Source organism: Fragaria vesca, linkage group LG7 (assembly GCF_000184155.1).
Source record: "Fragaria vesca subsp. vesca linkage group LG7, FraVesHawaii_1.0, whole genome shotgun sequence".
Classification (NCBI taxonomy): Eukaryota; Viridiplantae; Streptophyta; class Magnoliopsida; order Rosales; family Rosaceae; genus Fragaria; species Fragaria vesca.
In genome coordinates this window covers 7,100,897-7,122,988 of record NC_020497.1, presented here as the reverse complement: position 1 = coordinate 7,122,988, position 22,092 = coordinate 7,100,897, and the positions used below count along the sequence as shown (strand labels likewise).

At 36.8% G+C, this 22,092-nt stretch overlaps 3 protein-coding genes across 3 annotated transcripts; 2 read left to right on the top strand and 1 right to left on the bottom strand.

Annotated features, from left to right (window-relative positions):
- The first annotated feature begins 6,330 nt into the window (after window positions 1-6,330).
- LOC101300951 lies at window positions 6,331-7,566 on the top strand. The gene has a single exon (XM_004306893.1). It carries the CDS (start codon window positions 6,807-6,809, stop codon window positions 7,308-7,310), a length of 504 nt encoding a protein of 167 aa, XP_004306941.1. The 5' UTR covers window positions 6,331-6,806; the 3' UTR covers window positions 7,311-7,566.
- Window positions 7,567-11,358: 3,792 nt separating this feature from the next.
- On the top strand, window positions 11,359-11,856 carry LOC101303862 (mavicyanin-like). The gene has a single exon (XM_004308417.1). It carries the CDS (start codon window positions 11,359-11,361, stop codon window positions 11,854-11,856), a length of 498 nt encoding a protein of 165 aa, XP_004308465.1.
- A 2,459-nt stretch (window positions 11,857-14,315) lies between these two features.
- On the bottom strand, window positions 14,316-17,913 carry LOC101300662. Its single transcript, XM_004306892.1, has 3 exons — window positions 16,832-17,913; window positions 15,101-15,618; window positions 14,316-15,000 (listed from the first exon to the last, which is right to left on the bottom strand). Exons 1-3 carry the CDS (start codon window positions 16,857-16,859, stop codon window positions 14,524-14,526), a joined length of 1,023 nt encoding a protein of 340 aa, XP_004306940.1. The 5' UTR covers window positions 16,860-17,913; the 3' UTR covers window positions 14,316-14,523.
- Window positions 17,914-22,092: the final 4,179 nt, after the last annotated feature.

The following is a 22,092-nucleotide window of genomic DNA, read 5'->3' as shown; positions in this document are numbered from 1 at the left end:
TCGGTCTTTTGAGCTCCGTTTTCTCCTTTCACTCTTACTGTCTGAGTTGTGCTGCAGAAACTTAGCTTCATCTTGTATTTGCAGGTTCTTCTGGGACTTTGCTTTGTCTGCTTAATGAATTATGCATCTTACGAAAAGAAAAGATAAAGGTAGAAAGGACATCAGTAAGTCTGTTCGTTAATCTAAATGTACTTCTTTTGCGATTTTGTGCATGAATCATCACAGGCATACTCGACTTAATCAATTGTCCAAATTTTTTTTCTCCATTCATGTAGAAAGTGACATACATTCTAATCGATCACCGAACGACATTACATAATCATAGAACATATTTACAAACGAATTTCACAAGTTCATCATGCGTATTCTTCTAGATTTCATCCAAAATAAGGGTAGTCTAAACTCTAAACAAGATGTGTACCTCGTCTGAAAGTGATTAATTAGAAGTTTGAATTTGAAAAAATTGTGTTCATATTTGGGATCATATCAGTCTGTAGAGTATGTTAGCATAAATTGTATCATTGTATGTATACATACATGTAAGACAAAACATTTCGCAACGTATAATTACTATATGAACGTTGACCAATATTGGTAGCTAGGGGTTTTGTCTTCCCCAAGTCCTTAACTAAACAATCAAGTAACTACCTAGACGAAATATGAGATTCTTCAAGAAATTAAGTAGAATAAAACCTTGCTTTTACCCTAGCTAGTGGCTCGTTGACAAACGCTAATTCGTTGTATTTGGTTATTGATGATTGAAGTAAACATCATCACCAACTCTACATCGATCAACATTTTCAGTAATCACTTCTAGATAAGATCATACCTACAGTTTGATAAGTCTATCTTGACAGACCACTTACGATGGAGGCCTCGACTAATAAGTCGCAGTTCTAGAGAGCTTGACGATCTGAAAATACAACAACTTGTATTTTTGGTAAACAAAACCATCTGTTAGCTTCTCTACCAGGTCATGCATGGACTATATAAATAAATAGTTGGTGTGACCGCCTTCAATTCTTGATTTTAATACAATTTGCTCATACTATAAAGTTACGTCAAGATCGATCGTTGCTTAAATAATGTCTATCATAATTTTATTAAAATTATTGCGTGCCTGCTGTATGTGGTTAAACATTTTGATTCTAACATGTAGACTCAAACTTACGAATCTAAACTCTACGTTCTCTTGTTTTGTTTGATGATGAGGTCAAATTGTACCTTAAGGTACGTACCATACAAGAAGAGCGCGGTGTCTATTCTAACTGCAGTACGTGATTGTGATCTATTCGAAATTTCGAATAGTCGTTTATTTCAAAGTTACGTCCATCACAGATTCAACCATCCACCAAGAATAAAACTAAGCAAAAGCCATTCAATCATCTTTCTTCTTTAGCCAAAGATTTGTTTATGCTAGCTCCTGATGAAGACAAAGAAACCTCTGCAAATTGTGCTTTGTTTTTTACGTACAGTTTAGATGTATTTGCTACAGACTTGTCTATTTGTCTAGTCTCCAAGAGAAGCATTGGACACAAAAACCACCGTGGTCTGTACGGACCCAAATTTGTCTCGATCAAACTAAATTATTTTAGGGTTATGAGCAGGCCAGGCTAGTCAGCATCGCACCCCCAAACCAATATTATTCATGTAATCATATCCCTAAACATGGTTAATTATAACCAGATGATCACTACTAATTGAGCGTGCAAGCAATAAACTAGAGTTTTGTCACTTTGTGTAGGAATAGGTGGCGATCATAATCACGAGGCCGGCAAGAGATGCATAATGCATTATACAATTAGTTTGGTACTGTCCGTACGAACGGAGACCCAAACATACACGACACCGTAGTTTAGGGTTTACGTCGAGTGGATTAGTATAGATTGAGCTCAGGTAATGTCATATACGTACGTACTCAGCAACAAAACAACTGCAGTAGAGAGCAACACACGCACACGAGTGTTTTCTTGCTGGCTGGAAACGACAAGCGAAAATCTAAGTAAGAAACTGCGCGCTTTGATCATTTTTAGATTAAGGGATGATTAATCTGATCTGGTTCGGGTTTTAGCAGACATGATTTTCGTCTTCTGGGGTTGATGCCCTGGATTAAGAAGCATGATCTAAATATGGCAGGGGTTGCTTTGGTGCTTTCCATGCATACATCTCTCATTTCTCATTTCTCATTTCTCATAGAACAATCACAGGAAGTTACAACATGCATTGGCAAGAAAATTAGCTTCACCAAACACATACAGGGTCGACTTAGCAATGCATGTAGTTAACTTTAACGATAGTCAGAATTTTATTCTTGTGATGAGCACAAACAGAATCTTAATACCAACAAAATAATGGGGAATGAAAGTGATATGCATTTGCGTGGGAGAGAGGATAAGTATTCTTATCATTTTGATCACCTTTAAAGTGTGATCTTCAAAATGTCCGACGATCGTAACAAATTAGATGCATTCATCATTTCCCAAAGATATAAAGGGGACCCGATGTCATGAAGCATCAGTTTTGTCATAGATACGATCGATCTTCTTCTTTCTTTTTTGGAAGCAAACTCTTAGATGAAACAGATACAGTAAAATTAGAAAATGATTTGCCACTAGCTAGACTCATCTATGATCTTGGCTTTAGGTTATAGGTGGTATCCAGCTGAAAAATAAACTGTATTCCAATGTCCCACAAGTATGAAAAAGAATGTAAAAAAGTGGACGAAGATAACGTTTTATTTTGTTCTTTGAGTCCCATCTTGAAAAAGTGGAAGAAATTAAAGAGAGAATTGATTTATATATAATGATGGTACGCTTTATAATTGAGGATATTTAGTCACGAAATGTTAATTCTGGCCATAAATAAGGATTATGACATGCAACTTCTGATTCTATGGTCCTTGAAATCTCTTGCTGAGTGATGAAGAGCTAATCGGGATATGTATCTTATTAATCACGTCATCTATAGATGGTATAAATCAAAGTTACGATGCGATAATAATGTATTTTAGGGAACTTCTATGAGTATATTAGATGGTTTCGGCCAGCTTCCTATTCAGATGATCGATGAACGACGGGTCTGCAGTTTGGAATGCTTCAATTCTTAGATGCCTTACCAAAACTTTTAAAAATCAAAAGCGTATATATGTTTCTTTTAATCGGTATTTCTCAAAACATATTTTATTTATTATATTTTTTGAATACTTTTAATTAAAGTTGACTTATATAGATAAAAATGTTAAGATAGACTTATGTGGAAGAATCGAGAAAATAATTAACTTATATGAAATTTTCTAAATTTCTTTCGTAATTTGGAGGTGCTTCTAGCTCTTGTTGAAGCAAAAACGATCCTAAGGGGTATTTTTTTTTTAATTTTTATTAAAAGGAGCTTAACTCCATTTATTAGGAAAAAAGAAAGTCAGGGGTACATAAGGGATGACGGCTTAACAAATCCCCTTTAAACAAATAGCAAAACAACATAACCTACAAGAAAAAAGAAATTCAGGAGTATAGAAGGGAAGAGGGCTTAACAAATCCCCTTCAAACAAAGAGCAAAACAACATATCCTACAACAAAGAGCAACACTGAAAATGAAAGTAATTTAGTGAAGAAAATGAAAATGAGGTACACCGAGTTGAAGGCATAGATTCATAAGGAATTGGGGGATTGAGTCCCAATAAACCCAGCCTGAAGAAGTTAAGCCGAAGTTTGTTAGTGCATATGCTACCTGATTTTCTTCTCTGAATATATGAGAACACTGAAATTGTATTTGCGAGACAAGATACATGTAATTATCTCAAGCAACACGAAATCTCTATATAACAGCTCGATCCTAAGGGGTAAATAATTACTTGACTTGTGAACAACTCGATCCTAGCCTGTAGACTTACAACTAGACAATCCTTGTGTACCTACCCAAGGGTGTAAACACAAAATCACACTAGATATGCCGTGTAAGATGGAGTCTAGAAATGCGAGGGGAGACCTCCAAAGATCACTTCCAGCTATTTGGACAGTAGCTTGCAACTAATTAAATTCTCTAGAAGAAGAAGGGACCACCAAAAAAAAAATACTAAAACCCTAGAATGGGAAAGACAATGATGCCCTCCCTTGTAGAAAAACCCACGCCGCAGAGGCACCCAGATTCATACACGTAGCAAGGTAGGCCCTGCGTGTTTGGGAGTAATCAGATCAAATTTGGCGATGGACTTGACTAAGCAAAGCGGCACAAGTTGTACGGTACCGACCGTACGGTCTGACCGTTTGAATCTTCATGCTTTGGGATATTTCACTAGAGAGTGGAACCATACATGCGTTGATTATTAGATTTTGGTCTGAATTCGGCTCCTCAAAACTGTCAACAATTTTGCAATAATTGTTTCTTTGCTCAATGTAATGTTGGAGTGAGTAAACGATTTTTGTTTAGATTAATTTTTGTAGAAACGATTGTTATCGATCAATTTAAGTTTTGAACAGTTATGATCATATATTTATACTGTGATTAATATGCAAGAAAGGAAGAGCCCGTACACGCATATAGTCATATACATTAGCTCATATACAAGTATTTTCCAACCGTTTATGATCCTCTATATTGATATACAGTTCGCGATCAGTAGGCTCTGGAAAACTATGCTCAATTTTACGTGGCAATTGACTGATAACTCAATATATCACACAGTTTCTTTACAAGTTTCCTAATTTTAGGTTTGAATCATTTTCATATCTTTCCCTAAAAAGAAGGCACACACAACAACCAATAGCCGAATGAATAAATGCAAATGAAATACGTGATCAAACTCCTTACACACGTTTAGGCATAGTAATACTAATACAACACTACGAGTTTTGGTTAAATTTATTTCCTTCTCTTTTCTTTTTCCTCCTAATATTGTTGGTTAAATTTCTTAACACATGCAGTTCCAACAGAAAGAAAGAAAAAAATAATGGCGGAGGTGATGAGGTGGTCTCATATACCATAAAAAATTATGGTAGCAAATAAAATCACCTGACAATATTAAAATCAAAATTTGTCAGTTGTGTACCCACAAGTACGGGCACTCGTTCCAGAAATCAAGGTTTTGTCCTTTTCCGAGGAAGGTACAATTTCCCGGAGGCGCCACATGTGTACTGTCCGGTTCCTTCTTGGAACTTACGTGGTTTAATATCGGCGAAGTTAGGGTTTTTTCTTTGATTTGTTCCAATCTGATTCAATAGTATAAGAACGAGCCCTTTGCCACGTTGACTATTAGAATATAGATCTTCTCCTGTATATGATTTTCAAGGTGGGGAATGGTTTATATGAATTACTCGGTTTTCTTTGACCTGGGATTATGATCTAGAAGAGGGTTTTATGTGTAAATTAGATGTAGGAAATGAGTAATAGGGAGATCTATATGCAAGGTAGTCGAGCAAAACCAAATCAAGTGAATGACTTATTGAGATACATAGCATCGACGTTTTATACATACTGTTTAGTAATTATTGAGTAAACGGGCGTGTATACAATTTTCAAATGTAATTTCACTTTAAATCATTACTAATTTTGTTATGAACTATTCAATTCTTAATAAGTTTGTGTAATTTGTACATTATGTTGGTCTCACTTATGTTTTGCTCTTCTTAGCCGCTTAAGAAAATGTTAGGGAAACCACAAGAGTTATGTACATTTTTTTCTTTTTTCTTATGCATGTGTTGAGATTTAATTATGTGAAGAGACAAACAAATCATCTTGTATTTGGCATTTCAAGTGACTTTAAGGGCAAAACTGAATTAAATCATTGAAAATTGATGATGAAAGATTGACTCACAATATTGAAAATACAGTATGAATCAATTATTTTCCTAAGCTATACTTGACAATTGTCTGCAAAATTTTAAATAAGAAGACGAACTCAACCTTTTCCCAAGTTCACTATGTGATCAAACAACTAAACAACCATCAAGCATCTATTCCATTGGGTTAAGACATCTATGTTCAACAAAAATGGGTAAGAACTAAGAAGTTAATTCCAAGTGGGAAACCCCCTTAACTTTAAATATCCACAAAAAAAAAAAATAATAATAATAATCATACCTACCAAGACCACCTTCTCAATAGTGGCAAAGATTATGTCACACCATTGAACTTCACAATATTTTCTTTTGATTTCACTTTTTATTTGGTGAAGGCAGTACTACTCCAAAAAAAGGTCCTTTCTAGTTTGTACCTAGCATTGCAAATACGGAATGTACCACAACATAGCCGATTTCTTGAAATCAAGAACCTCCGTGGTAGCTTTCCTCTAATCTTGACCCTTCTTTAATCTGACTTTGGACTCTCCCCCCATCTATTTAGACTCCCCACTCCACCATTTTCTTCTCCCCATCTTCGCGTGCCGACTCTTTCCAACTTGCCCTCCTCCTCCTCCCCCTCTTTGCTTCCTCTGCCCTTTCCTCCATCCTTGACCTTTAAAACCCATCTCCCTTATAAACTCCACCACACACTCATTCTTTCATTCTCTCAACTCCACCAAACCAAAACCCAAAAGACAAATCAAAGAGTCTAAGACCAAAGGAAACACCAACCAAGTGAGTATCTCTGGTTTTTGATGACATCCCAACTGAGTACTACAAACCTTGATCATGTCCAACATCCCCACTTCTCTCTCTGAAACCTGCTTATCTCTCTCCCGACTTACCATGTCCGAAGCAGACCCGTGGCCCTTTTCTTGAAACCTTTTCACTTCAATCTAACCAAAACCCATTTCTTCTTGTCACAACCCAAAAACTCAAAACACCCAATTCCTCAAGTTTTCTTTACCGACTATGACAAAAATCAGAGGATTCAAGCTCGGAAAACGACTCTGCCGGGTCACCCGATGGTTCTTCCGGAAACCCACGACCCGACCCGGATACCACCGTCTCAGCCGTCCGACTTCTTCAGCTCCGCCGTGCAAGTACAAGCCGATCGCGAAGCTACTCACCTGGGGTCGCCAGCTGACGACCGGAGCAAAGTCTCTGTGTTGCAGCAGACCCGGGTCGGGTTATATGCAGCTGGGTCAGAACCCGGTTGAGGAAACCAAGCCGGTGACTGTCCCCAAGGGACACCTGGCGGTCTACGTGGGACAAAAAGACGGCGACTTTCACCGTGTTCTGGTGCCCGTGATTTACTTCAACCACCCGCTATTCGGTCAGCTTCTGAAAGAAGCCGAGCAAGAATACGGGTTCGCCCACCCGGGTGGGATCACCATACCGTGCCCGATTTCGGACTTTGAAAAAGTCAAGACCCGGATCGCTGCCGGGTCGGGTCACCGGAGGTTGGCCTGGTAACGTACCGCGTGAAAACATATGGTGTGCCCTTATGATGACGATGATGAAAAAATTGTTCCCGATTGATAGTGATGTAGACCAAATTTTGTGTAGTTTTAGTGGCCTTTACTTTTTATTTGGTTACTTGTTTTGTGTAATAGTTTTTGCTAGGTGTATATAAATATGAAACGAATTTTTCATTTGATTGCTAGTGATTTTGAGTTTTGTGGTTGATGAATGATGAGGAGGATGATAATGACAGTGATTTGTTTTGGGGATTTTGATGTGAATGCATGCGCAACATGATAAAAATGATGAGGCTCGTAGTCATTGACATGGTCTGCGAGTCTTTTCTTTTTGTCGATTTATTGGACGGAATTTCTATGATGTAGGAAATACGTTACGTTTTCTTACAGTGAAATTAGCTGAGACAGGTGAAGTATTGGATTTTTCCAGCTTGTTGATTGGAAACGTAAGAGAGTTGGGGACTCGAAGATAGTGATTGATTGTTCTGATTAGAAATGTGGTGTTGATGTGAATTGTGTGCAAGTCTTTGAAATAGGTGTAGGTTTGGTGGCTTAAATGGAAATTGCAAATCTGAAAATTCTGGGGAAGAAGATGAAGTGCAGGCTAGGTTGCAGAGTCACGACTCATCATGAACACTTGGCTTCTGCATTCTGATTCTGATTTTGGTGTAATGACTATCTAGCTATCTCTAAATTTCAGATGGTGCATGACATGTATTAAGCCATTAACTTCTGATGCTTGTGGTATTGTGCAAGTCTTCTGATTCCACTTCCACATGTCACAGTTTCTGTTAGAAGTGTAATTACGACTACTATGCTAATAGTTCATGGTTTAGCCCAGCTTGGAGGTTTTAAACTCGTTACTCACTCGTCCCTAATTAAGGTGAAAACTGAAAACTTTTTTAGGTCTGTAAAAAGACAACTTGTCTCATTTTCATATAGTTCTTTATTAAATTTTAGGAGTTATCGACGTTCTTTCAGTATTTAAAAAAAAAACTTCAAATGTGGTCATATTTTGTGAATTTATCGTAATAATTTGTAGCGAACTCAACATATAAATCAAATTGTAATGTTCATGTGGTTAAAAAATGTTCACTGAACCTGTATTATCAAAAGAAAAAAAATGAGATCGATGCGTCATTTGTGCATACTTTTCATAAGTTTACCCATTCTAGCTAGTCTTTATCTATATGCTTATATCGGACTATTAAACACAAACAAAGGAAGCTCTGTTTACATCAACTTAACTGTCCTTCACCCACTACAGATGATTTGTATTGTATTCTCCACAATCCCAAAGTTTCCAACTAAACTTCTGAGATTCCGATTTGATATATATAGAGAACAACCTGATGACAGGTTTCAATGTAATCAAGGTGTCTAGTACGAATTTGGTACCTCCATGTTAGCTTGAACGGGAAAACAAGGTATAAAATTAATCCCATCTTGCCTAAATAATGGTTGCCCTTGATTATTTATTTATTTTATTTTTTTTCCAACAAATTATGGATCTTCATCTGGCACCATATAAGGGAGTCAAGTGTCCTAGCTTTTCTAGTGGAGAATCTGAAGCTAGAATCAATTGATGTAACAAGCTGATCTCTAGTCTCTACCACTTCCACAGCTAGCTCCACCACAAATTGGCCCTTTATTCCTTAGTGATAGTCAATCCACTTATACTTTGCTTGACTTAAAAACTTATATGTCACATAAGATGGAAGGAACAGTACAGGTCAATGTGTTACTTGAATGCAGACACCTCCAAGATTGCTGTATACTAATGAATCTAGTTTATGCTGATCCGATGGAATATCCAGGCGTTGTAATGGTGTGTATATATAATGCTTTAGCCTTTAAGAAATGGTCTTGATGCATGCATAGTTTTTGTTGGTTTGTGGTGAAAATGTGATACCGGACTTCCAAAGCTTAAGCGATAACTCGAAGAAAAATAAAAAGTACTATGTCAAATATGCATTCATATGGTATTTTTCTAACGATTTTCCTATTGAGCCTTTCTCATGCTCGATCTATTAGACTGAATGATGCAACAACCAAATACATCCAGATCAAATCACAACAGCATGAACACACATCTCATATCAGTAAGATCAACAAGACTAGAACACTAACCTGTTGACTGGTTCATTGAGGTCGACATCTTGCAATAGCAGCTGCACTTAGAACCAAGAGTTAAGCCTTCCGCACTTCAACACTTACAACGTTAGTATGGGACTAAAGCTGAATGTAAGCGTGTTGAGTGCAGGGGCTTCTCCTTGTATATATATCGGTCAGTTAACTAGATAAGAGACTCATCCCATTAGGAGTCCAATACCTGCTTAATAGTTATCAAGAGAATCTAAAGCTTATCACAACTCCTAAGATTAATCAGGTAATTAATATAATGAGTATCCCACTTCTGTTAGGAGATACAACCTAAACAGATAACCAGAAAATAGAGTTATAGTCATGTATTTCTTGTTATTTGTATTTAGCCAAATCAATTGTATTTATCTTAATGTAATGCAGTGAGTGTTAAAGTCCAATATTTTCTAACACGATCTGGTTCCACAACCAACCCATGCCATTGAGTCATTGACACGGATACCTACTCGAGCCAAGCATAGGTTTGAGCTTGAAGCAGTCCTTGAATTGAGCTCGATATAAACCATCATTGCGGTGATTGATGATCCTAATGATATTTGCCTCAAGCACCAAAATAGTTGCAAGATCTCTTCTTTTAGAAGAGAAAATCATAGATCTATTAATACAAGCCTGGGATCCGAAACTTATGGAAAGCTTGTTTCAGAACCATCCAAAACGAATTACTGGATCCAAAGTTCTAGGAAAAACAATTATGCCTCTGATATTGTTACTATTTTTATTGCCTGGAATGACTAAATGTAACTGTATCTCTCCAACAAAATTGTGGTAATATTGATGAGGAGCTCCATGGACAAAAGCCAGAAGTAACCTCAAAACGAAAAAGGGTTCGTTAAGGCTGAAAGAGACGGACACAAACTTTGATGAATCATGAGCTCGTTACGAAGATCATCCATGTCCTTTAGGAGGCAAGGCTCTTCCGGCCGCATTTGGGAAGATAGGCTTCAAATAATAGAACAAAAGAACGGCCAAGCTCAGGCCATCTTTTCTGACAAAAGAAATGACGAGGATCTCCGAAATGTTGATAGAAGAGGCCAAGACAGAAGGGATGCTGATCTAGGTTCTCCATCGACTCCATCTACTCCGAATTCGAAGCAAGAACAGAAGGCACCTCAAAGGTGGGCTCTTTCTTCCATTTTTGGGCGATGTATGGGGTCTCCTACGGCAGCCTAGCCAGCGCGAATCTTAGTTTTGTATGTGATCATGAACATTGTAAACCTCCAAAGCTTTAATCTCTTACGTTTGTGTTCATTATTTTGCAGGAATGCCATGTTGTTTCATGCCTGTTATAAAGTTAAAGTTTTCAAATCCAACTCTTGCATGTACATGAATCATCGACATTTTTTACTTGTATCTTAATCTGGGAACTAGTACATGATCCACATAAATCATCAGAACGTCTAGAGATCAATACATGCTAGGTTTAAAAGTCCAAATTTTAGGTTGTGTTTGTAAGAATTCCTAATAGCTTGATACACAAGGAACATAGATTACATAATTTCCTAACCATGCACAATCCGTTTGTGGTTGTGGTTATGTGGTATTTGATGCTTCTGTCACGTGTTTGGCACCAACGTACTCCTACTCAAAGTAGGACTTGCAGTTGCAAATTAGTTTCAGGCATCTTTCTTTTGCTGTGTAATCCTTTCTTCGTTTGGTTTTCCAAATCCTTACAGGAGAAGTCTTTACACAAAAGAATTGGAAACCCTTTCAGTTCCCAACTTGGCGGCTAAGAAGACACCTCTATATAAATGCGAGGGTGGCTACAATATCTTTCATTCACATTTTCAGTCACATATATCGTTCTCTTTGATCTTTGTGATCTCCTGCACACCCCTCTTTCTTGTTTTAACCTAGCTACGTACTCTCCTCTTCGTTTCGTAATGGTGGCTTTGAGAAACACAGTCCTGATTTTCTGTGTTGCAATGGCTTTTCTGGGAACCTGCTCCAGTTATACTGCATCGGATGCTGTATACAGAGCTGGGGTTGTTTACCATGTTGGTGACTCCGGTGGGTGGAGTATCTTCTCTGATTACAATAAATGGAGTTCCACAAAAGAGTTTCATGTGGGAGATACTCTAATTTTCACCTACGATAAGATGTTCCATAATTTGATGCAAGTCGATGGGAAAGATTACCAAGCGTGCAACACCAAGTCACCTATCGTCTTGTATGATACCGGATCTGATGCAATCAATCTCAAGAAACCCGGCAACTATTATTTTATCGGTGGTAGAAATTTCGAACCGGAGTGGTATGCTATGACTCTCAAGGAACCCAGCCACTGCCAAGCAGGGCAAAAACTTCACGTCAAGGTAACTCTACCGATACCAAATCATCATTTGGTTGCAAGTCCAATCCCAGCACCAGCACCCAAGTGATGAAACGAGTTCAAAGCAATATGATGCTAGATGCTCCGACTCTGATATTCAACCTTTGTTTCTTTAATAACTTTAGTTTCTTGTTAGGCAAACAATGTTACTTTTAAGTTCAATTCCAGTTCCAAAGTGAGAAAAAAAAAATCTATGAATTGCAGTTGGTAGGGATGTTAGGCATTAAGATCTGTACAAATCTGTAGCTTTTTGTGTGTTTGGAATGAAAGCATGAACAAAGAATTTTCGAATGATTTCGGTTCTGATATGAAATCTAACTTGGAATAGGTTTAGATAGTGTTGTCTACCTTTTCTTGGTACTGCTACCATTTGATTTATTGTAAGTTGGATATATGCAATATTAAAAGATGGTTTTTTCAGAATCCTAGAAACCATCCAAATATGAAGTTTAAGATCTATCTCATAAAACACACAAACACATATGAATATGAAACAAGAACAATGAAGATTCTGCAGCCTTCAATCATCCTAGCTGAACCAGGAATATACCTTCGTTGGATCTCCAATCTTGCTTAACGGCAACCTTTGTTTGAAGCCACCATCTTGTTGATCTTTTTGCTGCTGCTGCTGCTCACGAACTGGTAGAACGGAAGAGAAAGGTCTTCTGTGTTTCTGAATCAAGTCTTCACTATACTATGGGGATGCGCAAACTCAATGCAAAGCGATGCAGAACACAGGGACCTAGCCTCGTGATCATAAACCGGATTCAATCCCATAACCAAATCCTTATTGTACTTAAAGTTAACAACTGCATAGGCATAATCCTATCACAATACTAATTTGATGTACTTCAGGTTACAATGACCTCTCTTAGTAATCCAACTGATATGCAACTCGGATCACTTCTCTGAAACCGAGTCAATGACTTGTGCTTTTTGTTGTTCAATCCATATCTAATATAAACTGGTTCCAAAGTTAAACAGCTGTGGGTTTAGTCCAATATGGTTTCAACATGCAAATGTTCAGGAAGCTTCATGAAGCCGATCATCGAAGGCCATTGATCATCACCATGAACAAAGAAAACTTTTACTGAAATTCTCGATCGCACATCTTCTTTTTTAAATTTCCGTACTCAATATGTGAATTGTTGTGTGCTCTTGTGTGTGACAAAACTAGATAATTCGACAGAACTTTAAAAAAAATGAAATATCGGGGTACAGTCTAACCTCTGGAGGACCCAATCTATTGCATTCACACCGAAAAATTTACAAACGATATGATGATACAAGATGAAGACACTTATAGATCACTTGTTACAACAAATATCAGCTGGAAAGGGCTAAACAGAACTTCCTAAATCTACGAATTCTCGGATACACCATGAGACCAAAGATAGTCATAGCAAGCAAGGAGACTCGTATGTTCTCTCTCCCATTATTGGCTTTGAAAAACATCGTCTTCATCTCTTTTATTACAATAGCTTTTCTGGGCACTTGCATTTCTTTTTCCAATTTAATTACAACTAGGGCAGATAATAATGACATTATAATGTTGAGGTTGTTTCTCACGGTTGTGATATTATCATTCTCAAAGGAGAAAGTTAAAGAAAATAAGAAACTGAAAAACTTCAATATTCTTAAATGTGTTTTGTCTCAATTAGGTAGAACAATGTGTTATTCTTTAATATTCCTTCTAACTTCCAGCGCCCAAGAAAATGTCTTAAGAGATGATCAATGGTTGCGCTTTTTACAACATATATCACATATCAACCTCTCTATTCATGAAGCTAATATCTTATGTAGCCATATCATCCTAAAATCTTATCATTGATTATTCTTAAGAAATCTGGCGACTGTAGTTTTGGTGGTATTGTTAGTGTAAGATAATTTTCTTCTAAATTTAGTACAATCCAATATCTCATACCAAACAAGTGGAATATGGAAATGAAACCAATATAGTTGATCTAAAAGAATGACTATTGCATTATATGATGTCGCTGGAGGATAGCAACTACTTGAATACTCGATTATATAACCAGACATCACACTTGGATAGATACATCATTCACATGAGGGTCAACAACAAAAATGGAATGGCATAACATGAGTTTTAATCAATGCTAACGGCACGAATTTTCTGTGTTGGTAAAGCATGTTAAAATCCTGAACTGTAAACGTGGTGATTGTTCTGTATTTCAGAATTGAATTGAAGTAACAATTGGAGAACGGACTAAAGCTACAGAAATTGCTGGATACTGATTTGCATAGTCACTTTCCAGCATGAAACTCATCAAAATGGGAAAAGATGTAAGGCGCAATGATGATAATGACCACTCAATACTTCATAATCTCATGTTCACTTGATGACCATGACTTCGAAGAGTTGTACAATATCAAAAACTTTTAACTGCAATGTTTAATTTAACTTGGATCATCACAACATATGTAGCAGTGTACAAGGAAGAAAAGAGGAAAGCTAACAATATCATCACTTCAACCATCTAGTTTAATTCTAAGCATTGAATTCAAAAGTTATGGTTCAGCTGGATAAATAAACAAATTTACAGAACTATTCTTAGTTATCTACTGCCAAATCCTACATACATGAACTGTAGTAAACTTCAAAATCAACAACAGAAACAAAAGCAAGAAACAAAGTAGATGGCGCTCAAGTGATCTGGCTATAGATGTATCTATCATGCCATGACAATAGCATTCATTGTTTGCCATTTGCTGATTCCATTTCTTTTCTGACTTCGTGAAAATTGGAAAGCATCAACGATCGCATATTAGCAATCTCTACAAGTGCTTCGAGAGCAGTTTCGAATGAGAGCTGAGCCGCTCGTAGCTTGGGGGAAACTAAAGCGCCAAACACCGAGAGTGATTTAAACCGCTCTTTCTGAAGTTGATGTTCATAATCATCCTCAGCTGTAACTGGAGCTGAATCTCCAACCTTGTCCTTTCGTTGTCTTAGCTGCGGACTATCATCTCCACGCGGAGACCCATTTCCATTATCAGAGGAGGCCCATTTCAGCAATGTAAATTGATGAATTTCCCCTAACCCTGCTTCTGGATTGGATTGTTTGCTGACTTGCAAATAAGTAGCAGCCGAATGGGGCTTCATATCCAACACAGCACTGCTCACCCGCGACCCACCCATTGAATGTCGCGCACTCGCTAGTTGCAACCATCCCTGTTTGTGTTGGAGTGAGATCCCAAATGCATGTTATTCTTAATATATAAGTCAAAGAAATGCATTGACAAATACCTATAAATCTGAGTAAAATTTATACCTGCCGGAGTGTCCATGACAGTGAATCCAAGAGGGTTAAATACCCATCCATTGAATCAAGGAATTGCAATGCATTTTCATTGAATCTAGGGTGTCCCAAGCTATCTTGTCCTTCTTTCAAGCTATGCAATTTCGGGTCTTCTTCTTCTTCTTCCAAGCTCTGTGATTTAGGCTCTTCTTTTTTCACGCTCTGCAGTATAGGCTCTTCTTCTTCCAAGCTGTTTAACTTAAGCTCTTCTACCGTGCTGTGCGATTTACATTCCTGTCCTTTCAATCTCTGTGATTTATGCTCTTCTTCTTTCACTCTCTGTGATTTAAGGTCTTCTTGTGATTTAAAACCTTCTTCTTTCAAGCCCTGTGATTTGGTATCTTCTTCTTCCAAGCCCTTTGATTTAGGGTCTTCTTCCAAGCTCTGCAATTTAGGATTGTCCTCTTTCAAGCTCTGTGCTTCCATTGAAAATATCCACAACCACAACCTTTTATTTAAAGATTCGTAAGCAATCGAATACCTTGGGTGTTCTGCACATTACAGCATATAAATTCACTCATTAATTCAAATTGCTTCAATATTTCTTTTTCTTTTTTGTTTTGGGCGGTTTGTCAAAGATACTTCCCATGGAACCATTAGAAAGTCTGACTGTCAAATCCCCATCCCAAATAACAAAACCGAAGCACAGTAAAGTGCTCAAATTCCAATTGAGTAAAATGAACATATCAATTACAATTTCTGCCAAGAATTTAAAAAGATAAACACAACTCCACCAAAGTATCTGACCTACACCTTTGTAAACAGAACATACTAAGAAATCTGCAAACACAAATTAATTGAGGGATGAGCAAAAACTAAGCTCAGTGAGTTACGAAAACAAGAGTAAGGAAAGCAAGGAATCACCAATCAACAAAGCATTGAAAACCAACAGCACTATGACACAACAAGCATTCACCTGTAATAATCACGTTCAATCCACTGATCTGAGCACAAATATCAAATTAAAAATCAAAGAGCTACCACTGCAATCTCATAACAGAACTTGGGATGCCACCACAATCCCAGACCTAACACAATGAATCTGCACCTCAATTCCGGTCACTATTTATCATATGGGCAAGCCATTGCAATTTGCAAACCCATTGACTAAATACATAAGAGAATTGCCACTGCAAAACCCGTTAACTAAAACTGCGCTACCACAGCCCCACGATCGTGCCATGATTTATGGCCACGTCATATTAGTAATGCGCACATTGTAAGCACCGCTCGCTTGTTTCCGTGCTCCCACCGCACAAATCGGGCAATCAAAAGTATCAAGACACAATGAAACATATCACACATAGGCACTCAAATTCCACAAATCAGGAAATCAAAGGAAACTCTCACCGCCACAAAGACACCAAAATTAGGGCAGAATCATCACACAATTACTGCTAACTCTGAGAAGCCACAATTGACACACAAAAATAATTAATCATCAATAATATAAATCAAACACTCCAAACTAAGGCAACTAATATCAATCAAAAGCGTTCCACCCTCTCAAAAGTAAATCAAGCATATATGCATAAACCATCAAGAAGTCATCAGTATTCTAAAATCAAACACTTCATCACAAGAGCTCATTTCACAAGAATGAAATAGAAGTTTACCAAAACCTTGCTCTTTGACAAGAGAACAGAAAATCAATTAAGCATAAGAGCAATCGATTTGCAAAAAGATCAAATAAAAGCCACTCACCTGCAGAAAATATCAACTCCTCACTCATTCATAATCGAATGGCAAAGCTTCATTCTCCTTCTTCTGGAATTAACCCAGCGAACAAGGACTCTCTCTCTTCCTTTCGCCGTTTTCTCCTTCCCCCTCTTTTTTTTTCTTCTTTTCCTTTTCTTCCCCTTCTCCTCCGTCCCCTGTTCTCTTCTTGTTCTTAATTTCTCCCCCACCGTCTCTTCTCCTCAAACTTATCCCTTTCCAAAACAAGATTTTATTTATGGTAACAGACTAATAAAGAACAGTAGAAAAAGATAAGGTAAAACACCTCATTAAAAAAAATAGGTAAAAGAAAATAAACCTTTAATTTAGAAACGGGATATCACACTGATAATGCTTACAGGTAATAAAGAAAAGAACTAGCACCTCTGTGAGGAATACTTGAAGAAACTAAACAAAGAAAGAGGGGGAAATAGCAACAAGACCAAGTTGTTCGTCAAAGAAGAAGACTCTACCTAATTGAATAGATCATCTACACCATTTCAGTTCATTCAGGGGAACAACTACTCTAAACGGATAACCATTATAATTGCCTTCTTTTTCTTAAACTACAGCAAAATGGGAAGCAAAAAAACACAAGCTCTTATAGCCACTGTCATTGACATCATAAGAAGCAAATAATGCAAAAATCAAAGGTTTTAAGCAAACATCTTTGCTCTGGCTTACAAAAAAGAAGAAGTTAGAGACCACAAAACACACAACCTCAAAGACCCACCAAGAGAATCATATAACATGAACCCCAACCAGAAATTTGCAGCTAAAAATCAGGCCCCACAAGTTCAGACTAACAATCATAAATGTTCAGAGAAAACAGACTATTGCCACTAACCAATACGCCAACTGTTCCTTCAGATGATTCTCCAGGCATCCAAATGACCATGAAATGACAATAGAAACAGAAACACAAAAACAGAATGGAAATCTCACAAGACAAACCATTGTTTAAGTCTGTTTCCTACCCAAAAATAAAAACATACGTTGCAGTACTATATAGAAAATCAGAATGATCAAGCATATAAACCCAATAATCTACAAATTACACACATAAGCATATCAACAAACACATCCAATACAGACCAATACAGGCCTACATGATCTCTCATCAATGTCCATAAGAGAAGAACTACTTTTCTACTTCAAATATTTAAAGGGCAATACCATTACACTTCTACAACTTCTTAGGAATTTCCAATACAATTTCATCACAGCTGCGTGTTGACAATTGCTTTATCTTTTCCTCTTAGATTCATATAAATAGTCATTCCCAGTAAACCAATTCACCAATCCCCAATCTCGGAAAGTTGCGCATCGCCCACGAATAGCCATAAGAAATTAACAAAAAGAAAATCGAATAATATATTGTGGAAAACAAAAAGGGTGGCTGACCTGAGAAGAGAGAGGAGAGGTTCGTGTTGTTGTTGGGAAGACAAGGATCCAGTCTTTTCTCTTCTCTGAGGAGGAGGTGGGAGAGAATGAGCACACAAACACAGAGACAGTCTTGTAAAGGCCTATTTTCCCGACTAACAATTATTAGAAAACAAATTCTTGTATGCACAACGTGTATTTACACGACACAATCTTAACCGTTTATAACAATTCAGATGTTTGACCACCATATTTCTATATTATTTTTCTTAATCCTGACTATCTATATATATATATATATGAAGATACACACCGTTTACTGAAGATGTTCTCTTAAAAAACCGGTCATTCATAATATACTTTTATACGGGTCTGGTTCAAAAGACACTTTTTTATACAAATAAGGTAGATATAAATAACATATATTATAATGTACGTCAAGTTTAAATGCATCAACATTCATGACTCTAACGTAAGAAGGTAGAAAAAATTCAAAGTAGCTGTCTCATCTGCTCGAATCTAGCAACACGAACAATACATGGAACCTAGATGAATATGTTGTCATTTGCTATGATGGCACAGTAAGAAATTCATGGAACATATAAAAATTCAGTTCTGGTAGTGAAAGTGTCTAGTGTAGTTGTAAATCAGATTTAAAAAAAAAAGAAAAAAAAGAGAGGAGAAAACAAAGGGGCATACAAAAAAGGGTCTAAAGGCTTGCGTTGATTACTGATCAGAATGCAATCTGAAAGAAAGTAATCCATGGTATATGCAGAGAATTTGAAATAAGCCAAGCATGCTCCATACATACGTGGAGTTCATAGTCAAAATATAATTATAGAGAAGTCTGTCAAAGCTAGGATTTATCAATTCACTAAAATGCAGAAGATGCTTCTACTATATAATCCAAACCATAGATAGGCAAATCAAGAAAGTAATATGCACTATGTCCAGTCTCTGGTTCACATTCTGATTATCAGATGACAACAACTGATATGCTTTTCTTTCCAAGGGTACGTATGAAGTATTTTTTTTCTTTCTTTCTTTTTTTTGTTTAAAGTTTCTGATTGACACGATGACTCAATTGGTGTAAAAGAAAAAACGACTTCAATCTGATAAACTAATAGTCATGTTAGTTACAATGAAAGACTGATGAAATTGACAATTGATCGACTATTTGCTAGTCTTAGAGACTAGATTAATAGAAATGGCATGATTGACATGAGTTTTCAGGGCTCTTGTTACACTTGGAGTAATTATAGAATCAACGAAAGACTTGACAGAGGGTTTTGTTGTACTAAATGGAGAACTATTTTTGATGAGACCTTTATTAGACATCTTCTAAAGACAAGATCTGATCATTGTCGTATCCTTTTGCAGCTTCTATCCTTTTGCAGCTTCAATCTAATAATGTAGTTAATAGAAGTGCTTCCCATTTTAGATTTCAGGCTATGTGGGCCAACCATAATGAATATTCTGAGTTTGTTTCTAGCTCTTAGAATTCTTTTGATGGTGAGTTTCAATATAAAGTTTATCTTCTTTCTTTAGCTCTTTCAAGATCCATAGAGAGGTGTTTGGTCATCTTTTTCACAAGAAGAAGCATATCCTTGCTAGAATCGGTGGTATTTAGAAAGTTAGAGATCGTTTTGAGAATTCTTTTTTAATTAACATGGAATGGACTCTTATCCAAGAGTACAATAATATATGTGAGCAAGAAAACCTATCTTGACCTGCCTCTATCCCATGAGAGAGTTAACTAATTCACTTGTGCTAATATTTTTGATAAAATTTTAGAGTAGATTATCCAGTTGGAAGAGCAAAACCTTAAGTATGGCAGAGAGACTTGTTCTTATTCAGTCTATTTCTTGTGCCATTTCTAACTATGCTATGCAGACTGCTAAATTGTCTTCTAGCTTTTGTGACAAGTTGGATAAGCTCAATCGTGATTTTCTTTGGTGAGACACTGAAGATAAGAAAAAAGTTCATCTTGTTAAATGGAGCACTGTATGCCAACCAAAACAACTTGGTGGTATTGGCATTAAAAGAACTTCTGTCATGAATCATGCAATGCTTGCTAAAGCTGGTTGGCGTATTTAGCATGAGGATTCTGGTCTTTAGACTAACATTTATAAAGCCAAGTATCTGAAAAAGCAAAGTCTAGTTGATGAGCATTATAAACCTCCTTCTGATTGTTCTAATACCTAGAGAAGTGTCATGCATGGTGCTACCTTGTTTAGGAAAGACCTTTCTTGGCGCATTGGAGATAGAAAAACAATTGTCTCCTTCTGTTTTACAAAAGCTAGGCAGCAAACTACGACCCAAATCCCAGCACAGTGATAACGGATGAATCCCAAACCATCTTCAACCTTCTACAACACAACTCAAAATCACACCGCCATCGTTTTTGTTAATAAATTTTCCTCTCTGGAGGAGAGCAAAGAGCGATGAGGCGTTCATATGTAGTTAACGGTGTAGTGGCATAATTGTTAATAAATGCAAAAAACAAGGACATAAAAGTAATTTGGAATGGCTTATGAGGTATATATACATCATAAATAGTAACTAGCCTAGTGGAAGTGAGAGGAATATATATATATATATATATATATATATATATATAGATCAAAAGCGAATGTCCGCAACTATGATAAAATATGGGTGGCGGCTCAAAATAACTCTGGCAGCTGCATATATGGCAGCTTTTCTTCCATCCTAAGAGGCCATTAATATCCTTGACGGCGTTACCATCAAGGTGAAGGCCAAGGTGATCGAAGACAAAGGTCTGGCATTGGAAAAACAACAAAAACTCGAAGAAGCTCAATCTCGGTCTCAAAACTAGTCACCGATGAGTCTGTCGGCAAGAAGAAGCTTAAGATAGAGCTCTGGTATGGAACTAGCAAGATCAACAAAGCAATTGGTGCTGCCGGAGTTGTTTTGAGCTGACATCCACACTTTAGCATAGTTGCGGACATTCGCTTTTGATCCTTCCTTATATATACATATATATAGTTTTTATCCAAAGCAAGTGGAAGGGTCTTTTATATATATAGTTGGAAGGGTCTTATATATATAGTTTGAAGGGTTTTATATATATAGTACATATATAGTTTTTATCTAGAGCGAAGTTTCACTTTAAAATTAAAGTGCGAATTAATCTCACTTTTTTATCACATTTTTTTGTTCACAACCAGTCAGTATCTAGATATATATATATATATATATATATATGTGACATGATCATCTTTACATATTTTTAGTTAATTTGGTGATCGTTAAAGTGTCGAAACTAGATTACATCAATAAACAAGCAGAATCTGTCCAAAAGAATCGTTCGTGTAAATCACGATTTCGGAAAATCTAACGATTATCAAATTAGATGAAATTTTGCATAAGTAATCTACACATTAGGTTCTAAAACTTGATATGTGGATATATGATCGAAAAGTGAGCCAAATAAGAACATTCGCACTTTAGGGCACTTTAATTTCATAGCAAAACTTCGATGTGGATAGACCAAACATACATATTACATGTATATGTAGGCCCGTTCACGATAGGACGTTCTTAAACTCTAAATGTAAGGATGTTTTTTATTCTTAGCATGCATTTTAACCATTTAAACTAGTAAAGTTCAAACCTTACCCTTCTTGCTAAAAATCAGCCATGAATTTCCCTGCTGCTTTCTTTCTCCTGATCGTCTTGGTTTTCCTTACCAACTTGGCTTTTATTGTCGAATCTACGGGGCCCCTAAGCTAGCCTTAACTTATCTACGAAATCCAAATCCCCTCAAGAGAATAAGAACCTTGAGTCGTCTTCCCACCCTTTGTTGTAGTCCACTGACCTACTCTCAATGGTGGAGGTAGGCA

Excerpts from the sequence above, each read along its gene's own strand:
- LOC101300662 (XM_004306892.1), bottom strand. The coding sequence starts at position 16,859 with ATGAGTGAGGAGTTGATATTTTCTGCAG. Across the intron at positions 15,619-16,831 it reads GGAGTTGATATTTTCTGCAG|AACACCCAAGGTATTCGATT; the intron begins GTGAGTGGCTTT and ends TGTAATGTGCAG. Across the intron at positions 15,001-15,100 it reads TGTCATGGACACTCCGGCAG|GGATGGTTGCAACTAGCGAG; the intron begins GTATAAATTTTA and ends CAACACAAACAG.
- LOC101300951 (XM_004306893.1), top strand. The coding sequence starts at position 6,807 with ATGACAAAAATCAGAGGATTCAAGCTCGGAAAACGACTCTGCCGGGTC.
- LOC101303862 (XM_004308417.1), top strand. The coding sequence starts at position 11,359 with ATGGTGGCTTTGAGAAACACAGTCCTGATTTTCTGTGTTGCAATGGCT.